Source organism: Rhinatrema bivittatum, chromosome 14, assembly GCF_901001135.1.
Source record: "Rhinatrema bivittatum chromosome 14, aRhiBiv1.1, whole genome shotgun sequence".
Taxonomy (NCBI): domain Eukaryota; kingdom Metazoa; phylum Chordata; class Amphibia; order Gymnophiona; family Rhinatrematidae; genus Rhinatrema; species Rhinatrema bivittatum.
Genome location: NC_042628.1, coordinates 73,074,442 through 73,099,695, shown reverse-complemented (window position 1 = coordinate 73,099,695; position 25,254 = coordinate 73,074,442). Strand labels below are relative to the sequence as shown.

Genomic DNA, 25,254 nt, shown 5'->3' with positions numbered 1-25,254 from the left:
ACTTCATGGTTGGACCCTGCTGCCTCTTCCCCAAAGAGCCCATATCAAAAGTTAAAAAACCATGTAAGGGCTGAGGGTTGATGGCAGCCTCTCCCCTCCCCCCACACCCCGCTCAGGTTCCAGGTTTGCTTTTTTAAATCTTAACATCTGCAAGCCCTCTCCTTCCCTCCACACCTCCCCTTATCCTCCCTGTTCCTTAACGAGTCGTTTCTCTTCAGCCTGGATCGTGGCAGCCGGTTATCCATCAATATGGATCCCCCTCTATACATATTGTAAGTGATATTTTTACCTCATGAAACTAGACGTTGTACCTCTTTTTTCACATAACATCTGTTATTTATTTATTTATTTAACATGTTTTGTATTCCGTGTATTCGGTTTTGCCATCATAACCGTTTACAGGACAAAAATAGTAGTATAGTAACATTAGGGTTTCAACATAGAATTTCCTAGATCATGTTGGGTAACATTGGGGAAGGTAGTAGTGGGTAAGTTTATATAGAAAAAGTTCTTCGATGCCTATTGTAGATTTCGTGGAGGTGTTGATCTTTCATGGGTTGATAGGGTGGTGTCTCTGCTTTCATGGAGCTGTCTGGTTGGAAGTCTGTTGGTGTTGGTGGTTAAGATCATCTGAGAAGGCTCTGGTAAAAAGCCAGGTTTTTAGGTCTTTTTTTTGAATGTTTTGGTGTCCAATTGAGTTCTTAGATAGAGGGGGGTAAAGAGGTCCATAGAGATGGGCTGGCGATGGATATAGCTCATTTCTAATTGTGTCTGGAGAAGATGTCACCAGGATGGGGGCTGGAAGGTTTGCTTACAACACCTTAATACCCTTGCACCAGCCTTAGGCTCTGCCGAACACCACTGCCCTTCTGCACCTTCTCGCTGCACCAGCACTGCTGCTCCCAGACTGAAACCTGGTCCAGAGCTAGTGATGCAGGAGATCAGCAGCAGGAAATGCCCACCCCGGAGGTGTCTGAGCTGGTGCAAAGCATGGGCGCTGCCAGCCTGCCACACAGTTGGCAGATAAAAGACCAAATGGCCAATCCAGTCCACGCAGCAAGTGTTTTTAGGGTAGTAGCAACTGCTGCTGCGTTCAGGCTTCCCAAAAGCCTTTTCTTAATGGTAGTACCCCCAAGCCTTCTGCGTTCAGGCTACCCCCAAGCCTTCTGTTAACAGTAGTAGGAACTGCTGCTCCATTCAGGCAGAAATGTAAACGTTAGGTGTAATAGAGAAACGTTACCCCATTTCTGTGTTTGTCCCATGTCCTCTTCCAAGAGGGCATTCCATGCATCCACCACCCTTTCAGTGAAGAAATATTTCCTGACATTGTTTCGGCGTTTCATATCAAGACCCCTAGTTTTACAGCTTCCTTTCCATCTGAAAAGATTTGATTTTTAAGGGATTTTGAAGGTCTGTATCATATCTCCCCTCACATTAAGATCCTTCAGTCTCAGACCCCACACTATTTTGATCGTCTTTCTCTGGACTGTTTCCATTCTGTACTTATCATTTCTTTTTAAACTCTTTATTTTAACTTTTTCCAGAATACATTAAAAAAAAAAAATTAAATACAGACAAACAAATATTCTTAAACATGACACAACTGACCCCATTACACACATCATGCAACATCCAGCGATGTTCTTAACAATTAATATCACTGCATGGCAACAGAAAACAATCACTATTTAGGGTAAAAACTGTAAAATTAACAATAAGGTTTCCAGAGAACATCATACTTAAAACTTTTACCCATAATCTCATAGCCCAACCTGTTTCACTCACCGCCCACTGAAACCCCATGCCAGCTCCTTCCACTCGGCTACGCCTCCGGGCCCTGCCTGGGACATCGGCTGCCACAGCCTGCCTCTCTGATTCCTCTCCACTTGCACCTGCCGACGCCGGGGCCTCCTCTTCCTCACCAACGCTTGAGACGCTGGCTGCTTCCGGCCCCGCCCAGGGTTCCCCCTAGGCACACGGCACCGGCAGCTATTTAAAGGGCCTTCGGCGGGAAACCTGGGACCGCCCGGGAGGATGACGTCATCAGCGCGGGACTATATAAGGCTCCCTTGGGCCGTACACAGACGGCTTGGCAATGAGTCTCCTGCGTAGTGTCTCTTGGGATCCTTGAAGGACTTCTGCTCCAGTACCTGACTCCTGCTCCTGATGCCTGCTCCAGGACCGGGCCTTGCGCCCTTCTCCCTGGAGTCTCTTCGGACAGATCTCCTGCCTCTGAACCTGGGACTGCACCTCACTCTGCTCGTCTACCCTTTGGCGGGATCGTGGCTCTTGGCCATTCCTGACCAGCCTGCCTTTTCACTCTAGGCAGGCGCCCGCCGCCTCCTCCTGCTGCTGGCACCTGAACTCTGCCTGTCTTGCCTGCCAGCCATCTGTTAACAGTAGTAGCGATCTTTTTGCGTTTGAGAGGTTGTGATACAGAAGCTGCCAACACACTTTTGAGAGGGAACAGAATAATTATAGAATCTACACTGATACTGTCAGTTTGTGAAGCGGAGAGAGTTGTCTGCATGATCAAGACTGAAATTTGGCTTGACACTTTGTTGCCACATAAGAGTATGTCTATATAGTTTCTCTGTCATCAGAAGTCATCCCCTGATGCAGCCTTAATTGGCGAAACTCGGCCGGAGTCGGGCTCTTTAATAGAATATATTAATAAAATCTTTCCACGGCATAAGGTTGTCCCTTTGTTGTTTTTTTGCCTTGGCTACGTGGGACCGCCTTCCGATTTGTTTTATTGGACCATATCAAACTAGTTCTTCTAACAATGCAGGCCCTCACAACTATAGTTTAGTTAGATAAACCAACACATCGTTGGCATATAGCAAAATTTTATGTTCTGTGCCCCCAAACTAAAAGCCCTGGATACCAGGATGCTCTCTTATGTTCGCTGCCAAAAGTTCAATGGCCAAATCAAAAAGCAATGAGAATAGAGGGCACCCCTATCTGGTCCCATACTCGATATCAAAGAAGGGAGCAAGAGTACCATTAATAGTAAGTTTTCTAGGTCTCATATACATAGCCAAAAACAGATCTGGAATATCTGCATTTTTAAGTACTTCAAACAAAAAAGACCAGGAAAGGCTATCAAAGGCCTTCTCTGCATCTAATGAAACTATCAAACCAGTCACACCCCTACATCTGGCCAAATGAAAAATAGTAACGAGTTGCCTAGTGTTAGAGGTAGACAGCCTACCCTTGACAAAACCTTTCTGATCATTATGAACAAGACAGGCAGCACTGTCTCAAACCTCATTTGCAAGATTTTTGAGAATATCTTGATATCTGTGTTTAGTAACAAAATAGGTCTGTACGAGCTACACTCCATTGCCTCTTTCTCAGGCTTGTGAATGAAAGAAATGTTTGCACTCACCAGGTCACCTAACCCCCTGACACCCCCTTTCCTCCCTCCAGAAATATAGCAATAGAAAAGGCACCATTTCCTGTAGATACTTTTTGAAAAACTCAATAGGGAACCCATCTGCCCCGGACAAGTTGATTAGACACCATTCTGTCTGAACTCCGCTGTGTGGTGTACAGGTTATGGGAGTGGGTGACAACCAGTGCACCCATGGCAAGGGGCAAGGATTCGGACTGACCTTGCAGCCATATGAAGGGAACTCCCATGGACGAATAGGCTGACCCCATCCGGGGTGCACTGGGACCCCATACCGATCTCTGCTGCCATGGAGTATTACATAGAAAAGATGGCAGAAAAAGACCAATCGGCCCATCCAGTCTGCCCAGCAAGCTTCCACACTTATTTTTCCATACTTATCTGTTTCACCAACCACCAAGTTTAGGGCACTTGTTGGTAACTGTTTGATTCAAATTTCCTGCCACCCCCTGTCATTGATGCAGAGAGTAATGTTGGAGGTGCATCAAAGGTGAGCATAAGGCTTAATGGTTAAGGGTAGTAACTGCCGCATCAAGCAAATTACCCCGATGCTTGTTTACCCAGACTGCACAGATCAATGCCTTGTTGGATGTTATCTGCCGTTGAAGCAGAGAGCAACAATCCTTGTTGGTTGTTTTCTGAATGCAAATCCTCTTTCCCACATTTCCCCTTGCCGTTGAAGCAGAGAGCAGTGTTGGAGTTGCATTAACCTTGTGAAGGCTTATTGAGTAAGGTTACTAATCACCAGGTAGTAGCCTGCGTTCCAGCAAGCCACCCCTATAGCTCTTCTCTTCATTCTCATCCTCTATTCTTTATGGATCCACAGTATTTCAAAATCCTTCACAGTTTTAGTCTTCACCACTTCCTCCGGAAGGGCATTCCAGGCATCCACCACCCTCTCCGTGAAGAAATACTTCCTGACATTGGTTCTGTGTCTTCCTCCCTGCTGTTTCAAATCGTGACCCCTAGTTCTACTGATTTTTTTTCCAGCGGAAAAGGTTTGTTGTTGACCATGGATCATTAAAATCTTACCATGGATTTGTAGAAGTTAGTATAAGCTGGGTGACCGATAGCATAGCCCTGCCCTTCATATCTGGACTGCCAATGCAGCCTCCTCCCCCCCCCCCCCCAAGCCTGCCAGTGTGCCATCCGTGTTCGCGGGATACATATACCCTCTGCCCTGTGGATGCCCTTGTTGATACGTGGTCCAACCGGTTTGTTGCTGTGTGCTTCCGAGGGGGCTCTAGTGAGGTGTCCTGCTGCGAGTCAAGCTCTGAGGACCTCGCTGTTGTCTACGCATCCATCGTTGCATGACTGGTAGGAGGGCTCCCTCGGTCCGTGAGTGTCTGCTGACCGTATGCCCTCCCTGGTTGGATACGATGATAGGCTCGAGTATCGCTGGTGCGCCTCTGTCCCTTCACCGGCCGCCGCGGTCCCTGCTTCCCCAATTGCTTGCTGCTCTTGACAGTTTGCCTCGCCCTGACGCCGTCTGTACCTCAGCCGCTGCAGTCTCCTCATGAGTGATTTCGTAGGTAGCACCCGAACGTAAGTTGAGGCCCTGCACTGGGTCAGTCAGGCTAGTCAGAGAGTAATGACCACTAGTGTGTAGACGGGAGATGGGCCCGGGCTGAGCTGTACAATTTATTTAGTTATGCTATTCTATCTATATATGTAATTTTTTTACGTGTATATATATCTATATAAATAAAAATGTAAATGTTCGTTTGTTCAAAATCTCCGAAAGTTCTTCACCGAATGCTTTGAAATTTTGACACAACGTTGCATTCGAATACGCGCCATACTGGGTCAGACCAAGGGTCCATCAAGCCCAGCATCCTGTTTCCAACAGTGGCCAATCCAGGCCATAAGAACCTGGCAAGTACTCAAAAACTATTTCATGTTACTGTTGCTAGTAATAGCGGTGGCTATTTTCTAAGTCAGCTTAATTAATAGCAGGTAATGGACTTCTCCTCCAAGAACTTATCCAATCCTTTTTTAAACACAGCTATACTAACTGCACTAACCACATCCCTTGGCAACAAATTCCAGAGTTTAATTGTGCGTTGAGTGAAAAAGAATTTTCTCCGATTAGTTTTAAATGTGCCCCATGCTAACTTCATGGAGTGCCCCCTAGTCTTTCTATTATCTGAAAGAGTAAATAACTGATTCACATCTACCCGTTCTAGACCTCTCATGATCTTAAACACCCCAATCATATCCCCCCTCAGTCGTCTCTTCTCCAAGCTGAAAAGTCCAAACCTCTTTAGTCTTTCCTCATAGGGGAGCTGTTCCATTCCCCTTATCATTTTGGTCGCCTTCTCCATCGCAATTATATCTTTTTTGAGATGCGGTGACCAGAATTGTACACAGTATTCAAGGTGCGGTCTCACCATGGAGCGATACAGAGGCATTATGACATTTTCCGTTTTATTCACCATTTTCCTGACCATTGCTTGGATAAGTGCTGTGGGGAAAATGATTCTGAAGTGTAGAATCTCATGTACTGAAGACTGTGCTATCATATGTCTTGACAGTGAAGTGATTATGGGTGGTATCTTTGGTATTAAGACATAACCAGAGTCTTTTGAGGAAACAGAGACATAGTAGAGTAAGTGACTGGAATCAGGATTCACTGAGTGTATTGTGAACCATTAGGATGAAGCATAGGGAAAAGTATTTTGTAATCAGTTCTCACATCCTGGAGGGATGATTATATAATTAAGATTTAGTTCTTTTAACCACTTCAGCTGTAGAAGCCTATGTGCCTTGATTTAATCAGTAATTTGCCCATTGTTTCATTTTCTGGCTGCTCGAAACCCTAGGAAATAAATGTTTGGTTGTTGGCATATCTAGAGCGAGTGACATTTTTCCCTACTCATATTGTAGTTGAGGAACAGCAGGAAAGCGCAGTCAGAGGGGGTCATAGAGGGGATTCTCTTGGTTGAGATCCGTATCCAGCTCGGGCATTCCACTCACTTTCCTTGCCTCTGGGTCCGGATCTGCTACTCCATCTGCTCTACCCAAATTCCGTGGAACCCTTCCTGAGAAGTTGGCACTCGGCCTTCTCAGGTGATAGACCCTCTCATTTTATGTGCCCCCGTCCAGGTGGAGATTGCATGAGCAAGCCGGCACACCTGTTAGGAGCTTTGTTGAATACTTGTCTATTTAAACAGGTCTACTATTAGCCTTTTGGGGACTATGAACATTTGCAAGCATGATTCATTTTCCTGATTATGGACTGTTATGGTACCCATGTGAACTTTTATGACTAGACGTCAGTTGTTTTGATTGTCTTTATTTGTAGTATTTTGTGACTGTTTATTTGTACATCGCCTAGACTCCCCTAGAGTACTGATTATAGGTGATTCATAAATCCTAATAAAGATAACAGAGGCAAGCATGACGTCCAGGAGAGGTAACAGCCCACTGACACCAGGCAGAGACCAGCTGCTGCAAGCACAGACAAGCCCTGTCTGCACTTGCAATGGTGATACTCAAAGCCTCCTAAGATACTTAAGCTGAGGGACATTTTACAATAGAAAGTTGTGTAAATTCTGAACAATGAAATAGGAGATGTTAACTTATAGGCTGATGCCATCTTGTGGCTGATTGTTTTATTTGACTGATTTCTCTGTTACTTTAACCTTGCGTATTGCTTGCTGGGTAATACAAATCAACAAGCACCCGTTCAATAGCAGTTTTCAGTTGTCTGTTTCTACATATGAAACCCCAGCCTTGTGTGCTCATTCATAAGGAAGCCCCTGGTGACACCCCCAAAATTGCTGCCTTCATGGCAATCATCTAGTCTTCCTAATAGAAGGGCCAGTCCTGGTCCCAGGAGCATAGGAATTGCTCAGATGGTCAGAGAAGACCTCTATCTCTTAAAAGAATGCTCTGGAAACATGTTCTGTGATTTGGACTGGGCTTAAAGGAGAACCACCTTTAAGTTTTGGCAAGAAGAAGGGAGGGAGGGAAAGAAGGGAGATCAGGCCTTGGGTGCTCTTTTCTTTCTATTTGACAGTCGGGAGGCAGCAAAGGAAGGGATATTGGACCACATTTACTTTAAAAAATTGTTTTAAAGGACGGACCTTCCATCTTTGTTAGTTTAGTAGTTAGTGTCACAGAAATCCGTCTTCAGCCGATAGATTTGAACCTGAAATATTATCCCTTGTATTACATGCAAAATAATTGTTGCAGAACCACGCAAATCACAACATGTTGATGTTTAATGCTTTTTCCATTTTTATTTATTTACTTTAATTATTTCCCTTTAAATCAATTTGGAAGATTTTATAACAATATGCAATTAAATGAAGTTATAGTTATAATTAGCGAGGTCATGGATGACACACTGAGCTTGACTTCAATATAAGTCATTGATATACGGTTACTAGTGATTGCTTATGTGTCCTTAGATGGTGTTGATGTTCTAGACTAGACCCTAACATTGTTTAATGTTAGGTCCTGACGCGCACAGCTTACTAGGAGGGCTCCGATTGAATTGATCATCTCACTGCCTGTGCTCCTTTGTGGGTTTGCAGATGCCCCCTGGAAGCCCACCATGAACTCATCCGCTTTGGTTGTAGAAGATGAATCGGTCACAATCCTCTGCAGCACCCAAGGAAACCCTGAGCCCATCATGTCCATTGTGAAGGAGAAGGAAGTACTGAAGACAGTCGTCTATGAGAGTGAGATCCTACTGGAGATCCCCTTGGTCACTCATGAGGATGATGGAGAGTACTGGTGCACAGCTGAAAATCAATATGGCCATAGCAACAGTTCGTTCAACCTCACTGTTGAGTGTGAGTATTGCCAACAGCACTTAAGTGAAGAAATGACAGAATCCTAGAAAAATAGCAATGGCAGGGCCTTCAAGAGATCATATGGAGGAGTAGTCTAGTCTATAGAGCAATGGGCTATGAATCAGTATTCAAATTCCACGACTGTTCCTTGTGACCTCGGGCAAGTCACTTTATACACCATTGACTGAGGTACAAACTTAGGGGCTAATTCACTAGGTGGCTTAGGCCATCTCCCATGTGAAAAATGGTATTTTTCACAAAGTAAATGGACTAATGTGGGGATAATGTGAGGTATTTCAAATGTATTAGGTTTTATTTGAGCCATAGCACTATGCTTATTTAAAATAGTTCATTATCATGCAAATGCATGTTAGCAAGCTTATAAATATCCTAAACTATGCAAATCAAATAATGCAGCTTGCCGAAAAACTTGGAAGCTGAGTTATTTGATTAGATGTTAGCCGCAACTCTTGAGTTGTAGTAACTTTCCTCCGGAGCTTCATGACGTCAATGCCGACAGCCCTGAATAAGCCCCCTTCTGAGAGTAGTGCCAAACCCTGGGGGCCTGCATGAAGCTCCTGTCCCACCACCCCCTCTGGCTGTCCTTTGTGGTGACCCATTGGGGCGGATTTTCAGAGCCCTGCTCGCCTAAATCCGGGCGGATTTAGGCGAGCAGGGCCCTGCGCGCCGGTGCGCCTATGTTCAATAGGCATACCGGCGCGCGCAGACCCCGGGACTCGCGTAAGTCCCGGGGTTTGGTGAGGGGGCGTTTCGGGGGCGGGCCCGGTCGGCGCGGTGTTTTGGGGGCGTGTCGGCAGCTTTTTGGGGGTGGGCCTGGGGGCGAGGTTACGGCCCGGGGCGGTCCGGGGGTGTGGCCGCGCCCTCCGTACCCACCCCCAGGTCGCGTCCCGGCGCGCTAGCGGCCCGCTGGCGCGCGGGGATTTACGTCTCCCTCCGGGAGGCGTAAATCCCCCGACAAAGGTAAGAGGGGGGTTAGACAGGGCCGGGCAGGTGGGTTAGGTAGGGGAAGGGAGGGGAAGGTGAGGGGAGGGCAAAAGAAAGTTCCCTCCGAGGCCGCTCCAAAATCGGAGCGGCCTCGGAGGGAACGGGGGTAGGCTGCGCGGCTCGGCGCACGCCGGCTATACAGAATCGATAGCCTTGCGCGCGCCGATCCAGGATTTTAGCGGCTACGCGCGTATCCGCTAAAATCCAGCGTACTTTTGCTTGCGCCTGATGCGCCAACAAAAGTACGCCAATTCGCGCGGTTTGAAAATCTATCCCATAGTGTACATTTTAAAAAATTACTTTTTAAATACATTGCAAGCCCTGCTCCCTACCCCAAACACAGAAGTGGCCATGGAAACCAGGACCCCACTCCCTAGGCCCCTTCATACCCTCTCTCATTCTCAGGAAAGGATTTCTGTTAAATTAAACTGTGGCTTTGTGACTCCTGTGGCATTTTTCCCCCAGGAGTGAAAGCGCCCCCAAACAATGCGCGATGGTGGCCTTGGGACTGTGAGGCCACCATCACTTAACGATGGCCCCAACTAAGCCCCCTCCCCAAGAATAGTGCCTCACCCTAGGGGTCTGTATAGACCCCCATCCGACCCCTCTAGCCATCCTTGGAGGTGGCCCATTGGGTAAATAAAAAAAGAAATAATGTTTCAAATCCAGCCTCCCAACCCCCTCCACAAACAAAATCTGGCCCCGGTTGGAACCCCCAGTCCCTATGCACCACCTCACATACAGATGCCCCCCTTCTGACAAAAGAGCCCTGGTGGCTGAGTGACCTCCGCAACCCTAGACCCTCCCTGGACCTCTTCAGTAAAGTTTAGGATGAGATTTTGGTTGTTAGTTACCATTTTTAAATTGCTTCATGCTGACACCCCCTTGTGTGGTTAGGAAATACCACTGTAGTTTTTTTTTTTTTATCTAGAAGGTTGTGTTCAGAAAATTAGGGCTTGTTATGTATGCCAGCTGTTAAAGGTTATAGGTATCAACAAATGAGGGCCAGGCCATTCTCTTATTTAGCTCTGCCTCCGAATGTAAGGAAAGAAACTGCTATAAAAAACTTCAGGAAGTGCATTAAGGCATTGCTTTTCCAAGAGGCATTTCGATGTGGTTGAGTGATAATGTATTTTTTGCTATTTTATTTGTATGTTTTACAGTCTGATTTTGTGGTTTTATAGTACTGTTACTTTATAATTTTATGTAACGTATGTGACTCGTGTAAACCGCTCTGAACACATCATTTGTATGGACGTTTGTGGTCTACAAGATTCTTAAATAAATAAATAAATAAGAGCATAAGACTTGCCATACTGGGACAGACCAAATTTCCTGTTTCCAACAGTGACCAATCCATGTCACAAACACCTGGCAGGATCCCAAAGGGTAGACAGATTCTAAGCTGCTTATCCCATGAATAAGCAGTGGATATCTACAACTGCACTTTAATAATGGTTTATGGACTTTTTCTCCAGGAACTTGTCCAAACCTTTTTAAAATGCAGATACACTAATAGCTTTCACCACATCCTCTGGCAATGAATTCCAGAGCTTAATTATTCATTGAGTAAAAACATATTTTCTCTTATTAGTTTTAAATGTATTACCACAGGAGTGAGACCTCATTACCACTCTCTTTCCAATGCAGCATATATAAATATATCTGAAATATCCTCTGTCAACCCCCCCTTTATATCCCATCAGCACCTTCTGCAAAAAGTGCTACCTAATCCCTGCTATATCTCCCCTCCCCTGACCACCTTAGTCAATGTACGTGTCTTTCATAAAATGTATGATATGTGAATGTAATTGGCTATTATATTTATGTCATGATGTAAACCGTTGTGATCTTCACTTGGAACAATGGTATATAAAATGGCTAAATAAATAGTAACTTCATTGTGTATCCCCTAGTCTTTGTACTTTTCGAAAGAGTAAACAATTAATTAACGTTTACTCATTCCACTCCACTCCTTAAAGACCTCTATCATATCCCCCCTCAGCTGTCTCTTCTCCAAGCTGAACAGCCCTACCTCTTTAGCTTTTCTTCATAGGTGAATCGTTCCATCTCCTTTATCATTTTGGTTGCCCTTCTCTGTACCTTCTCTAATTCTGCTGTATCGTTTTTGAGATGTGGTGACCAGAACTGCACACAGTACTCAAGATGAGGTTGCACCATGGAGCGATACACAGGCATTATGATATGACATTATTCCTAATAATCCCCAGCATTCTGTTTGCTTTCCTTGCTGCTGCTGCACACTGAGCAGAAGATTTCAATATATTTTCAACGATGACACCTAATCCTTTTTCTGAATGTTGACTCCTATTGTGAAACCTTGCATCGTGTAGCTATAATTTGGGTTACTCTTCCCTAAGTATATCATTTTGCACTTGTCCACATTAAATTTCATCTGCCATTTGGATGCCCAGTCTCCTAGTTTTGCAAAGTCCTCTTGCAATTTCTCACAATCCTTTTGTGATTTAACAACTTTGAATAATTTTGTGTCATCATCAAATTTGATCACCTCACTTGTTCCCATTTCCAGGTCATTTATGAATATATTACAAAGCTGTGGTCCCAGAACAGATCCCTGGGCACTCTACTATTTACCTTTCTCCATTGTGATAATTTACTGTTTAGCCCTACTCAGTTTTCTATCTTTTAACCAGTTGGCAATCCACAATAGGACACTGTCTCCTATCCCATGACATTTTAATTTCCTAAGAAGTCTCTCATGAGGGACTTTGTTAGTGCATCTGGATTTATAGAAAGCATTTATCTCAACTGGCTCACCTTTATCCATATGTTTATTTATGCCCTCAAAAAATGTAGCAAATTGGTGAAGCAAGACTTCCCTTGGCTAAATCCATGTTGGCTTTGTCCCATTAAACTATGCCTATCTTTATGTTCAGTAATTTTGTTCTTTATGATAGTTTCTACCATTTTGCCTGGCAGAAACGTCAGACTCACTGGTCTGCAGTTTCCTGGATCACCTCTTGATCCCTTTTTAAAAATTTGCATTACATTGGCATCCTCAGGTACCATAGATGACGATAATGATAGTTTACAAATTTCCAATAGCAAGTTTGCAATTTCATTTTTCAGTTCTTTCATCACTTTGGGATGTATACCATCTGATCCAGGTGATTTGCTACTCTTTAGTTTGTTAGTTTGCCCTAGTATATTGTCAAGGTTTACAGAGATTTGTTTCAGTTCCTCTAAATCATTACCTTTGAATATCATTTCTGGTACGGGTATATCTTTTACATCTTCCTCAGTGGATGCACCATCTTTTTTTAGGATGGCCCATAATGCTTCTTCTGTACGCCATGTCCCTTGCAGTTCAGCTGCTCGGATTTTCTTTTTTGACATAAAGAGCTACTCCTCTCCCTTTTCTGTCCTCTCTGTCCTTCCTTTCTGAAAGTTAAATGTTGTCGTAGTAGATTTCTTTAGTGCCCTCCCAAAATAAATCAATAAATAGTCTAGTGGGGACTCAGAAAATGGTCGTCGCCAGGCCTGGAGCCTAGAATGTGCTCCTGGCCCCTACTGGACTACCAGGGACTTCTCGGTGAGTAAGGGGGCGTTCGAGGGGGAGGGGGGTCCACTAGACTAGCAGTAAAAAATACTGCCGGAGTCCCAAAGCTGTAGGTTCATTTACCACAGCTTGGTGACTCCTGCATTAGTTTTCCCTTGGGAAAGAAAACCGTGGCTTAGCAAATGAGCCCTTAGATTGTGAGCCCATTGGAGATAGGGAAGTCTCTGCAGGACCTGAATGTAATCCATTTTGAAGTACTTGAAAAGCAGAATATGAATCAAATAATAATAATAATGTAGAATCAAAGAAAGATAGAGCTAGGAGGGACTTCAAGAGGTTTGGAGAATATAGAAAATGCACCTTTCAGGGTCTGAAACATCAACTATTTCTGGATTATTTACGTTCATTGAGATTATCCATCGCCATTTGTCAGTGATCCAGAGGAAGGCAACATCCCCATACATACACACCCACCACACAGAACCCTCCCCCCAACAAACTTTGTTCCTCAGGTAACTGGAGCTCGTCTCTGAATGAGAACAATCGATGATAAAAATCTGTTTAAAGAAAATCAACTAAGTACTTGGGTCAAGAAAATCCATTCTTTGCCAACAAAATGCAAGACAACTTCTTCAGGAAATGCAACCCTGAAAGTTTGCTCTTTAGATTTTATTCCATTGAGGTACTAGAGGCATTTCCCTGGCCCCAGAGGGCTCACAATGTAAGGCCAGGATTCATCAAACTATTGCATGTGATAGGAAGAGGGCCGTGTTTTAGCTATAAGGCCCTTATAGTAATTAGGTATTTATACCTCTATATATGAGGCCCACCTAGTTACTCGAGGTGAGGTTTAGGTATTAGTGTAGGGGTTAGGGGCCACTTTTTTTATTTTATTTTTTATTTATTTCGGATTTTTATATACCGGCATTCGAGACCGCAGTCACATCATGCTGGTTCACATAAAACAGGGGTGCAAATAAATATAAACTAGAACAATGGTGCGGAAAAGGCAGTTACATGTAACAGGGTGACTAGAACTTGGCGAAGAAGGAAGATAAAGGATAGGTTAAGGATAGGTGATAAGGCTTTAACTTTTTCTGTCAGCTTTGGGATATGTACATCTTGGATATCTTTTGTATTTTGCTCACTACAGGAAGAAATACACTTTCCAGTTCAGTTTTTGTCTGCATATTTCTATTTCTAGCTTGTGGTCACGTATTCTGTATTTGTTGAAGATCTGTTTTTTCTGCATGTGTTAACAAGGTGAGAGATCACAATACCTCACCTAGCATGTAGTTTCTGTGTAGAGATTTGTAGCAGTCCAGCTTGTTTTGTTTTCCAGTCTGTATCTCCCAGTAAGAGGTATACTGGTATTCTAGGGCAGTTCCACTGTTTGCATCGCTGCCATTTTTGTAGACCAGGTGGCTGCTGAAGAGCTATGCTGCTCCCTTATCTAGATTATTTCTGTCTTTCAAGAAGTGAAATAAATCGCACTTCCAGGACCCCACTCGATGCCACCTTCATGCTCTCCCGGGAACTGTAAAGGCCCGCCGGGCTTTTAGCAGTTTGCATCTTATTTCGCTCCTTGTTAATAATTTGCATTTTTGTGTTCTTTATATCCTGCATGGGGCGGTTATTACATTGATTACTTGTCCTCTTACTGCGATTGATTAATTCTGAGAAGCTGCAGCAGCGAGCACTTCGGTATCTTGTTTAGAAGGGGTAAAAATGATGACGCCTTCTTTTACCAGTAAAGACAATGATCGGCCCCTACTTCCAGTGGCTCCACAGTTGACAGATTGTTTTTCTATGGAGAAATAGTGCAGGACTCTGCACGGAAGCATGCGCCTAGGATCGTGCGTATTCTACTTTTTTTCTTGCCTGCTTTCGAACTCGGTAAGAGGGCAGGGCATCCGTGCCTTCAGCGATTCCAGTACGGCTGTGCTCTGTAAGCGCGGACAGGGGATCTCCGGCGCAGAAAATCAAAACGAACGCACAGTCCCCGGGGCTGTGACAACCAAAGGTCTCCTCCTCACACGGACAGTGGCAAGCCACGTAGCCCGTGTGCAGATGGCACAGTCTGATTAATCTGCAGAGTTTGGGTAGGGATGTTTGGTTTGGTTTCTTTGACATTCAGAGTGAGACGTACGAACAGAACAGTGCTCTCTTGTGAAGATTTGATGTCCTTCGGAGTGAGGAAACTCACCCAGAGATGATATTTGTTCAATGTTCTCTCAACCTAGCCTGATGTTACCCAGGTAGAGAGTCCAAATTGACTTACTCAAGGTCATAAGAAGCAGCAGTGGGATTTGAACGCTGGCTTTCCTGGCTTGCAGCTCCTGCTCTAACCACTAGGCTTCTCCTTCACTCTAGTAGCCTGGTTGGCTACATTGCACACACAGACATGATGTTGTTTCTTCTTCTGCTAATAGTTGCACCAATTTTTCTACCGGATTCCAAGTGCACAACAGGCCGGGACAGCGTTCAGTGCATTTGTGTTGTGAAGTCCAACCCGGAGTCCAGCATTGTATTTGAACTCCCAGAACGAAATCTCACCTTGAATGAATCTGACCGAGGTTTGGTGTATTCCCAGCGGAGTGGTTACACCATTAGCAGTGTTCTCTCCTTACGGGGAGAAGTGGACTCTGAGGTCCTCGTCTTCTGCTCTGCCACCAACCGCTATGGCACAAAGATGGAGGAATTGCAGTTTCAGAGCCACAGTGAGTGTTATTCTGTTGTGAGAGGGTACTAAAGGCTGGACAAGGGGAGGACAGACGGGATCCTAGGAGACAGATGGATACAGAGCCTGTCATTTCCTGGACTGCAGGACTCAGGGGATAAGCACAGGGACACACAGGTTGTCACCTCTAAGATTGGAGGGCTCAGGGGATGGGCACAGGGATATAGAGCCTGTCACCTCTAGGACTGGAGGGCTCAGGGGATGGGAGCAGGGATACAGAGCCTGTCACCTCTAGGACTGGAGGGCTCAGGGGATGGGAGCAGGGATACAGAGCCCGTCACCTCTAGGACTGGAGGGATCAGGGGATGGGGGCAGGGATACAGAGCTTGTCACCTCTAGGACTGGAGGGATCAGGGGATGGGAGCAGGGATACAGAGCCTGTCACCTCTAGGACTGGAGGGATCAGGGGATGGGAGCAGGGATACAGAGCCTGTCACCTCTAGGACTGGAGGGATCAGGGGATGGGAGCAGGGATACAGAGCTTGTCACCTCTAGGACTGGAGGGATCAGGGGATGGGAGCAGGGATACAGAGCCTGTCACCTCTAGGACTGGAGGGATCAGGGGATGGGAGCAGGGATACAGAGCCTGTCACCTCTAGGACTGGAGGGATCAGGGGATGGGAGCAGGGATACAGAGCTTGTCACCTCTAGGACTGGAGGGATCAGGGGATGGGCGCAGGGATACAGAGCCTGTCACTTCTAGGACTGGAGGGATCAGGGGATGGGCGCAGGGATACAGAGCCTGTCACCTCTAGGACTGGAGGGATCAGGGGATGGGCGCAGGGATACAGAGCCTGTCACCTCTAGGACTGGAGGGATCAGGGGATGGGCGCAGGGATACAGAGCCTGTCACCTCTAGGACTGGAGGGATCAGGGGATGGGAGCAGGGATACAGAGCCTGTCACCTCTAGGACTGGAGGGATCAGGGGATGGGAGCAGGGATACAGAGCCTGTCACCTCTAGGACTGGAGGGATCAGGGGATGGGCGCAGGGATACAGAGCCTGTCACCTCTAGGACTGGAGGGATCAGGGGATGGGTGCAGGGATACAGAGCCTGTCACCTCTAGGACTGGAGGGATCAGGGGATGGGAGCAGGGATACAGAGCCTGTCACCTCTAGGACTGGAGGGATCAGGGGATGGGGCAGGGATACAGAGCCTGTCACCTCTAGGACTGGAGGGATCAGGGGATGGGCACAGTGATACAGAGCCTGTCACCTCTAGGGCTGGATAACTTAGCTGAATGTATGGTATATTATATCTGTAACTAACCTGAGCTTATGTGTGCCTGTTATCTGTTTTACAGCCTAAGTAACATGCAGGATGTAAATGTTCAGTCCTGTGAGGTATTTGTTCCTGTGTTTTCTGCAGACACTCTCCACTGACTCCTTGTCTATGTCTGTACTATTGCAGGCAGTCAGCTCTGGGCAAAGTTCGGGCCAGTGGGGGCAGTTTTTGCTTTTGTAATCCTTATTGCTGTCGGGGGCTACATGATCAAGACCAGGAAGAAGTAAGTCTAGGGCTCAGTGGATCACAGCACAGTATTGGGTAACATCCTTTCACTTATTAGACTGGCCTGCTCCACGCTCTGCTTATCTGTGGGTCTGTACTTTGAAAATATTTTGCAAAATAAAATGTAAAAATTCCGGGCAAGCCACTGCGCGCTGTCGTGCTGAGGACCTGGCTTCTGCTCCCTGGGCCAGCCAAGGCTGGGCTTGATGTGGGAGAGGGAGTCACAGCTGTTACTCAGCAGTGACCCCTAGTGACCAGACTTAGGTTCTGACGGAGCTGCAGTTGTGGCCCCAGGCTGAAGACTGTTAGGCTGAGTTGGGAGGGGGATATAATAAGCAGAGGTGGTTGTGAATGAAGGGCTCATGACATTGTGGGCCAACAGAGGCCGATTCCAATTGATCTGGAAACTCAAAAGAGCAGGAGAATGCCACTAGGTCAAAAAAAAAAAAAAAGGAAGATTAATTGTAGACAAGCACTAGAAGTGATTCTGCACTAAGACCCTGCTTCTAGTTTAGTCCTGTGTCTGCCAAGAAAGCACGGAGCCATAGTAAAAAAAAAAAAAAAAAAAAAGAGCAAGACTGTTATCTCTCTGATTTGAGAAAGCTGCAGTGACTGCTGTGGTGTTGTGGTCTTTGTCATTGGATGGATGCTCCCTCTGGCACTGCGCTCTTCTCCACTGGTTGGTGCTGCAGTCACTCAGTGCCAGCTCACTGGAAAGCTATGCTGACTGTTTCAGGACTGTCTGTGGTCTGTAGTCACGGCATGCTCACATGGACTTGGTTCATCCTTCATTTTAGATCCAAGCTAGATACCCCGTGCCACTGCTCATCTTTCCAGATTAATGTCCTCTTACATTGACAATGTCATAGATCCTTTTGTTTCTATTCTTTAATACTTATACCATCTGAGGGCTTTCATCAATCAGTTACTCTGCTCAGGGATTATTTTTCCTCTGTAGGGAAACCATAAACGAGAGCTCCAGTTTCATTCAGCCAGAAAACCCTCCTGTGGCCTTCAGCAGTGAATACAAAACGCAGAAGAATCTGGAGAAGTCTGAGGTGAGTGCAGGGTTTGTGGTTTTACTGGAGCTAGATCACACGGGATCTAATATTTACAGCAGGGCTTCCCTATGGTAGCATTTGAAAAGTCACATGACCCCAGAGGATGACCAGAACAAATTAGCGGGACCCCTGCCAACTGTCCCTCCCTGCAGCTGATCCTCTTCCCTCAACCTCCACCTCTCCAGAGGACCTCAACCTCCCTTTCACCCCCTCCTGCCCTTTCACCACCCCACAATTCATCTTCTCTCTCACCCCAAGTCCTGCTTATAACCCGCAACTGATTCTCTGACATCTTCTCCCTCTCACCACATCCCCATTCCCTCCTCACACTTATCTCCCATCCCCTCTCTCTCATCTCCCAGCCTCAGTCCCTCCAACCCTTCTTTCACATCCCCTCAGCTGATCCTCTTTTACCCCAACTCCTCCTCTTACATTCCCCAGTTGGATTTCTGTCATTTCCCCTCATCCATCATCCACAGCCAATCCTTCCCTACCTGATCCAACCCTTCCTACATCTGATTCCTCCCTTCAAACATCCTCTCCTCCAAAAATTCCCGAGGCCAGGGTAAGCGGCAATATTTTCTCTTTGGCCCCGGACCAAAGTTGGAAAGCAACTGATGGGGAAAAGAAGGAAGGCTGATGATGGGGCAACACTTTTCTTTTGGGTAGGTTCATCCCTTGCACACTGAGCTCTCCTCTCCCCCCATGGCCGGTCTCCAGCCTGACGGTGAACTGCAAGTGACAGCATGGGACCTGTGAGCTAGGGGAAGATCGTAGGCCCTGCAATGGCCCTGATACCTCCTCATGTAGGGCTTCCTAAGAAACCCACATGAGGGCGCTGCTGCTATTTAAGGCACTTGTGACCCCAGCTGAAGGTTCTCTGACCCCATTTGGGAAGCCCTGGCTTACAGCATTTCCCTTCCTTGTTTCACTCCTCCTTAACAAGCATCTCGCTGATCACTGAGCCATGATGGGAGGATTGAGGGAGGGCTTCAAGCTGGTGGCGTTTAAGCCACTGAGATTTAGATTCAGTCCTGACTTTCTAACTTTCTATCCTCAGTCCCTAACCTGCCCTGCCCCTTGCAGCCTGCTGAATGACAAGAGCCAAGCTGCATGGGAGTTATAAACCAGAGCTGGATTTAGATCTCCTGGCGACATGGAGCTAGGTTAGGTTTTTAGTAGTTGGCTTCAGGTCATCGGGGAAATAAATATGAAATCAGAACTCCAAGTCCATACATGCAGTGGGACAAAATGAGGACTACTCAGCCTGTCTAATGATCTGGACCCATCTGGTAACGCTAAGCTATTCCTCTCTGTCTGTTTCCTTCTGTTGTAAATAGCTGGTCCATCTCTGGAAACTGAGCTTGACCCTCCCTATAGGGATGTGAAATCTAATTAAAAATAATATCCTGTAGATGACCCCATCCATGCTAACAGCTCATGGGACCCACAATCTCCCTTTCTTTGGTGCTTCTGAACTTCCTGTGTCATTGGCGCATCACTTCCTCTTCACGCAACAAATATGGGGACCAATAAAAAAAAAATCAGGTCTTTGTGCTGCTTTAAAAGTCCTCCCCATATCCAGAATTTGTCTATCCCCATCCACCCAGCACCTTCTCATTCTCTCTTTCTCTCTCCACCCCTTCACACTTATCCTGCATTTATGTCTCTCTTTCTCTCTCTCCTCCTAATGCCAGACCTCTCCTGCATTTTTTGGCTAGGATGGGCTCTGCCAATGGCCCCAGCCCAGGCCCCAATCCTGAGTCTTTCCCTCCTCATCCACAGCCAGTGGGATGGACTCCACCAGCAACCTTGGCCCATGGACTCTTTTTCTTTGGCTTTTCCAATGACTCTGGGCCTCTCCCTCTTTTTTTGATCACTGGCAGGATGGGTTTCTCCGGTGATCCCTGCCATAGGCCTCGTTCTCCTCTTCAGCCACTAGTGGGATAGGTTCTGCCGGCAGCCTAGGGCCTCTTCTTCCTCTTAGCTGCTGGTCGGATGGGCTGGGCCAGTGGTCCATGGCCCTTTTCCTCCTCTTCAGGTGCTGGTGGGATGGGCTCTGCCAGCAACATGGGGCCTAATGCTGGCAGGATTTTGCCACCCCCTCCAAAGTTTGGCATAATGGAAGCACCGGCCTTGAACATAAGAACATGCCATACTGGGTCAGACCAAGGGTCCATCAAGCCCAGCATCCTGCTTCCAACAGTGGCCTATCCAGGCCATAAGAACCTGGCAAGTACCCAAAAACTAAGCCTATTCCATGTTACCATTGCTAATGGCAGTGGCTATTCTCTAAGTCAACTTAATTAATAGCAGGTAATGGACTTCTCCAAGAACTTATCCAATCCTTTTTTAAACCCATCTACACTAACTGCACTAACCACATCCTCTGGCAACAAATTCCAGAGTTTAATTGTGCGTTGAGTAAAAAAGAACTTTCTCCAATTAGTTTTAAATGTGTCACATGCTAACTTCATGGAGTGCCCCCTAGTCTTTCTATTATCCGAAAGAGTAAATAACCGATTCACATCTACCTGTTCTAGACTTCTCATGATTTTAAACACCTCTATCATATACCCCCTCAGCCGTCTCTTCTCCAAGCTGAAAAGTCCTAACCTGTTTAGTCTTTCCTCATAGGGGAGCTGTTCCATTCCTTTTATCATTTTGGTCACCCTTCTCTGTACCTTCTCCATCGCAATTATATCTTTTTTGAGATGCAGTGACCAGAATTGTACACAGTATTCAAGGTGCGGTCTCGCCATGGAGCAATACAGAGGCATTATGACATTTTCTGTTTTATTCACCATTCCCTTTCTAATAATTCCCAACATTCTGTTTTCTTTTTTGACTGCCGCAGCACACTGAACCGACGATTTCAATGTGTTATCCACTATGATGCCTAGATCTCTTTCTTGGGTTTTAGCACCTAATATGGAACCTAACATTGTGTAACTATAGCATGGGTTATTTTTCCCTATATGCATCACCTTGCACTTATCCACATTAAATTTCATCTGCCATTTTGATACCCAATTTTCCAGTCTCACAAGGTCTTCCTGCAATTTAACACAATCTGCTTGTGATTTAACTACTCTGAATAATTTTGTATCATCTGCAAATTTGATTACCTCACTCGTCGTATTTCTTTCCAGATCATTTATAAATATATTGAAAAGTATGGGTCCCAATACAGATCCCTGAGGCACTCCACTGCCCACTCCCTTTGACTGAGAAAATTGTCCATTTAATCCTACTCTGTTTCCTGTCTCTTAGCCAGTTTGTAATCCACGAAAGGACATCGCCACCTATCCCATGACTTTTTACTTTTCCTAGAAGCCTCTCATGAGGAACTTTGTCAAAGGCCTTCTGAAAATCCAAATACATTACATCTACCGGTTCACCTTTATCCACATGTTTATTAACTCCTTCAAAAAAGTGAAGCAGATTTGTGAGGCAAGACTTGCCCTGGGTAAAGCCATGCTGACTTTGTTCCATTAAACCATGTCTTTCTATATGTTCTGTGATTTTGATGTTTAGAACACTTTCCACTATTTTTCCTGGCACTGAAGTCAGGCTAACTGGTCTGTAGTTTCCCAGATCACCCCTGCAACCCTTTTAAATATTGGGGTTACATTAGCCACCCTCCAGTCTTCAGGTACAATGGATGATTTTAATGATACATTACAAAGTTTTACTAATAGAAACATAGAAATGACGGCAGAAGAAGACCAAATGGCCCATCCAGTCTGCCCAGCAAGCTTCACACATTTTTTCTCTCATATTTATCTGTTTCTCTTAGCTCTTGGTTCTATTTCCCTTCCACCCCCACCATTAATGTAGAGAGCAGTGATGGAGCTGCATCCAAGTGAAATATCTAGCTTGATTAGTTAGGGGTAGTAACCGCCACAATAAGCAAGCTACACCCATGCTTATTTGTTTTACCCAGACTATGTTGTACAGCCCTTGTTGGTTGTTTTTTCTTCTCCCCTGCCATTGAAGCAGAGAGCCATGCTGGATATGCATTGAAAGTGAAGTATCAGGCACATTTGGTTTGGGGTAGTAACCGCCGTAACAAGCCAGCTACTCCCCGCTTTGTGATTGCGAATCCTTTTTTCTTCTCCCCTGCCGTTGAAGCAGAGAGCTATGCTGGATATACGTGAAGTATCAGTTTTTCTTCTCCCCTGCCGTTGAAGCAGAGAGCTATGCTGGATATGCATTGAAAGTGAAGTATCAGGCTTATTTGGTTTGGGGTAGTAACCGCCCTAACAAGCCAGCTACTCCCCGCTTTGTGAGTGCGAACCCTTTTTTCTTCTCCTCTGCCGTTGAAGCAGAGAGCTCTGCTGGATGTGTGAAGTATCAGTTATTCTTCTCCCCTGCCGTTGAAGCAGAGAGCTATGCTGTATATGCATTGAAAGTGAAGTATCAGGCATATTTGGTTTGGGGTAGTAACCGCCGTAACAAGCCAGCTACTCCCCTCTTTGTAAGTGCAAATCCTTTTTTCACATTTCCTCTTGCTGTTGAAGCTTAGAGCGATGTTGGAGTCACAGTAAGCATGTGTATGTTTATTGAATAAGGGTATTGTGTCCAGGCAGTAGCCATCATTTTGGCGAGTCACCCACTCTTCATTGGCGGCCTCTTGACTTTATGGATCCACAGTGTTTATCCCACGCCCCTTTGAAGTCCTTCACAGTTCTGGTCTTCACCACATCCTTCGGAAGGGCATTCCAGGCATCCACCACCCTCTCCGTGAAGAAATACTTCCTGACATTGGTTCTGAGTCTTCCTCCCTGGAGCTTCAAATCGTGACCCCTGGTTCTGCTGATTTTTTTGCTACGGAAAAGGTTTGTCGTTGTCTTTGGATCATTAAAACCTTTCAAGTATCTGAAAGTCTGTATCCTATCACCTCTGCTCCTCCTTTCCTCCAGGGTGTACATATTTAGATTCTTCAATCTCTCCTCATAAGTCATTTGATGAAGATCTTCCACCTTTTTGGTCACCCTTCTCTGGACCGCCTCCATCTTGTCTCTGTCTCTTCGGAGATACGGTCTCCAGAACTGAACACAATACTCCAGGTGAGGTCTCACCAAGGACCTGTACAAGGGGATAATCACTTCTCTTTTCTTACTCGATATTCCTCTCTCTATGCAGCCCAGCATTCTTCTGGCTTTAGCTATCGCCTTGTCACATTGTTTCGCCAACTTCAGATCATTAGACACCATCACCCCAAGGTCTCTCTCCTGCTCCGTGCACATCAGCCTTTCTCCCCCCATCGAATACAGTTCATTCGGATTTCCACTCCCCATATGCATGACTTTGCACTTCTTGGCATTGAATGTCAGCTGCCATATCTTCGACCACTCTTCCATCTTCCTTAAATCCCGTCTCATTCTCTCCACTCCTTCCGGCGTGTCCACTCTGTTGCAGATCTTAGTGTCATCCGCAAAAAGACATACCTTACCTTCTATCCCTTCCGCAATGTCGCTCACAAGGATATGTCTGAAATTTCATTTTTTAGTTCTTTCAGAAACCTGGGGTGTATACCATCCAGTCCAGGTGATTTATTACTCTTCGGTTTCTTAATCAGGCCTACCACATCTTCTAGGTTTACCGTGATTTGGTTCAGTCCATCTGAATCATTACCCATGAAAACCTTCTCCGCTATGGGTATCTCCCCAACATCATCTTCAGTAAACACCGAAGCAAAGAAATTGTTTAATCTTTCCGCGATGGCCTTATCTTCTCTAAGTGCCCCTTTAACCCCTCGATCATCTAATAGTCCAACTGCCTCCCTCTCAGGCTCTCTGCTTCGGATATATTTAAAAACGTTTTTACTGTGAATATTTGCCTCTATGGCCAACTTCTTTTCAAATTCTCTCTTAGCCTGTCTTATCAATGTCTTACATTTAACTTGCCAGCGCTTATGCATTATCCTATTTTCTTCTGTTGGATCCTTCTTCCAATTTTTGAAAGAAGATCTCTTGGCTAAAATAGCTTCTTTCACCTCACCTTTTAACCATGCTGGTAATCGTTTTGCCTTCCTTCCACCTTTCTTAATGTGTGGAATACATCTGGACTGGGCTTCTAGTATGGTATTTTTTTTTTTTTTTAACAATGACTATGCCTCTTGCACACTTTGTACCTTTCTAGCTGCTCCTTTCAGTTTTTTTCTAACTATTTTTTTCATTTTATCAAAGTTTCCCTTTTGAAAGTTTAGTATGAGAGCCGTGGATTTGCTTACTGTCCCCCTTCCAGTCATTAATTGTTATGCTCCGCAGCCACAGACTGCTGCGGCCGCCATTGCTCACCTCTCTTTTTACAACTTTGGCTCTGTTGGGCGAACTCACGGCTTCGGCCAACCACCGCCGACCTTCAAGCCTCCATTCCCGGGCCTGCTCGAGCAGCATGGATGCTGCTGACTGCCATCTTACCCGGTGGGTTCCCTAGGCGCGCGCAGGTGCCCTCCGACCAACTTTAACCACGTCATGGCGGGAAACTCGGGGGCGTCCCTAGCAGATGACGTCACTCCACTCCGATACTTATACTCACCAGCCCAGACAGCCAGTGCCTTGGCAACGAGTTCACTTGCTGCATTCCACAGCTTCTCTTCAGCTTGTTCCGGTTCTGCTTCATGGTGTGAGACTATCGGGTACTTGCTCCTCGGGGGCCCCCTCGTCTCTTGGCTATCCGCTCCTCGGAGGGCCTTTCACCCGGACTTCAGCAGAACTCATTCCTGAGATCTACTTTGGGACTTCCTTTTGCTTCCAGTTGCTATGAGTACCTTCCTCTGGATCCTTGTGGTGATTCTACTTGGAATCCTCTCTGGTGTACCCCACTCTGCGGACCATTGCCGTGAGGAGTCACTTCCGGGTTTTTCCCCTGCTCCGCAGGACCCACACCATGTCACCATCAGAGAAACCCTCACCAGTGTACCCCGCTCTGCGGGCCATTGCCACGAGGACTCATTGCCAGGTTCCTCCCTGCTCTGCGGACCTGTGCCGTGATACCATCAGAGAAACTGTCATCAATGTACCCCGCTCTACAGACTACTACTGTGTTCTCCCATCGAGGAATCCTCCTGCATACTTCACTACAGATTCAGTGACTGTATTTTCTCGGCATTCCCCACTCCTCGGATAGTGCCGCTTCTCCCCTAGACTCTCATTTCTCAAGTTGAGTCTGA

The 25,254-nt window shown here is 46.0% G+C and overlaps 1 protein-coding gene across 13 annotated transcripts in view; it reads left to right on the top strand.

Annotated features, from left to right (window-relative positions):
• MAG (myelin associated glycoprotein) overlaps positions 1–25,254 on the top strand; it is a 76,869-nt gene that overhangs the window by 40,580 nt on the left and 11,035 nt on the right. For all 13 annotated transcript variants that reach the window (XM_029576950.1, XM_029576942.1, XM_029576952.1 and 10 more), the window contains 4 exons: positions 7,957–8,217; positions 15,196–15,483; positions 16,915–17,011; positions 17,972–18,071. In XM_029576950.1, the coding sequence (XP_029432810.1) occupies positions 7,957–8,217; positions 15,196–15,483; positions 16,915–17,011; positions 17,972–18,071 (746 nt within the window). The remainder of the gene's footprint in view (positions 1–7,956; positions 8,218–15,195; positions 15,484–16,914; positions 17,012–17,971; positions 18,072–25,254) is intronic.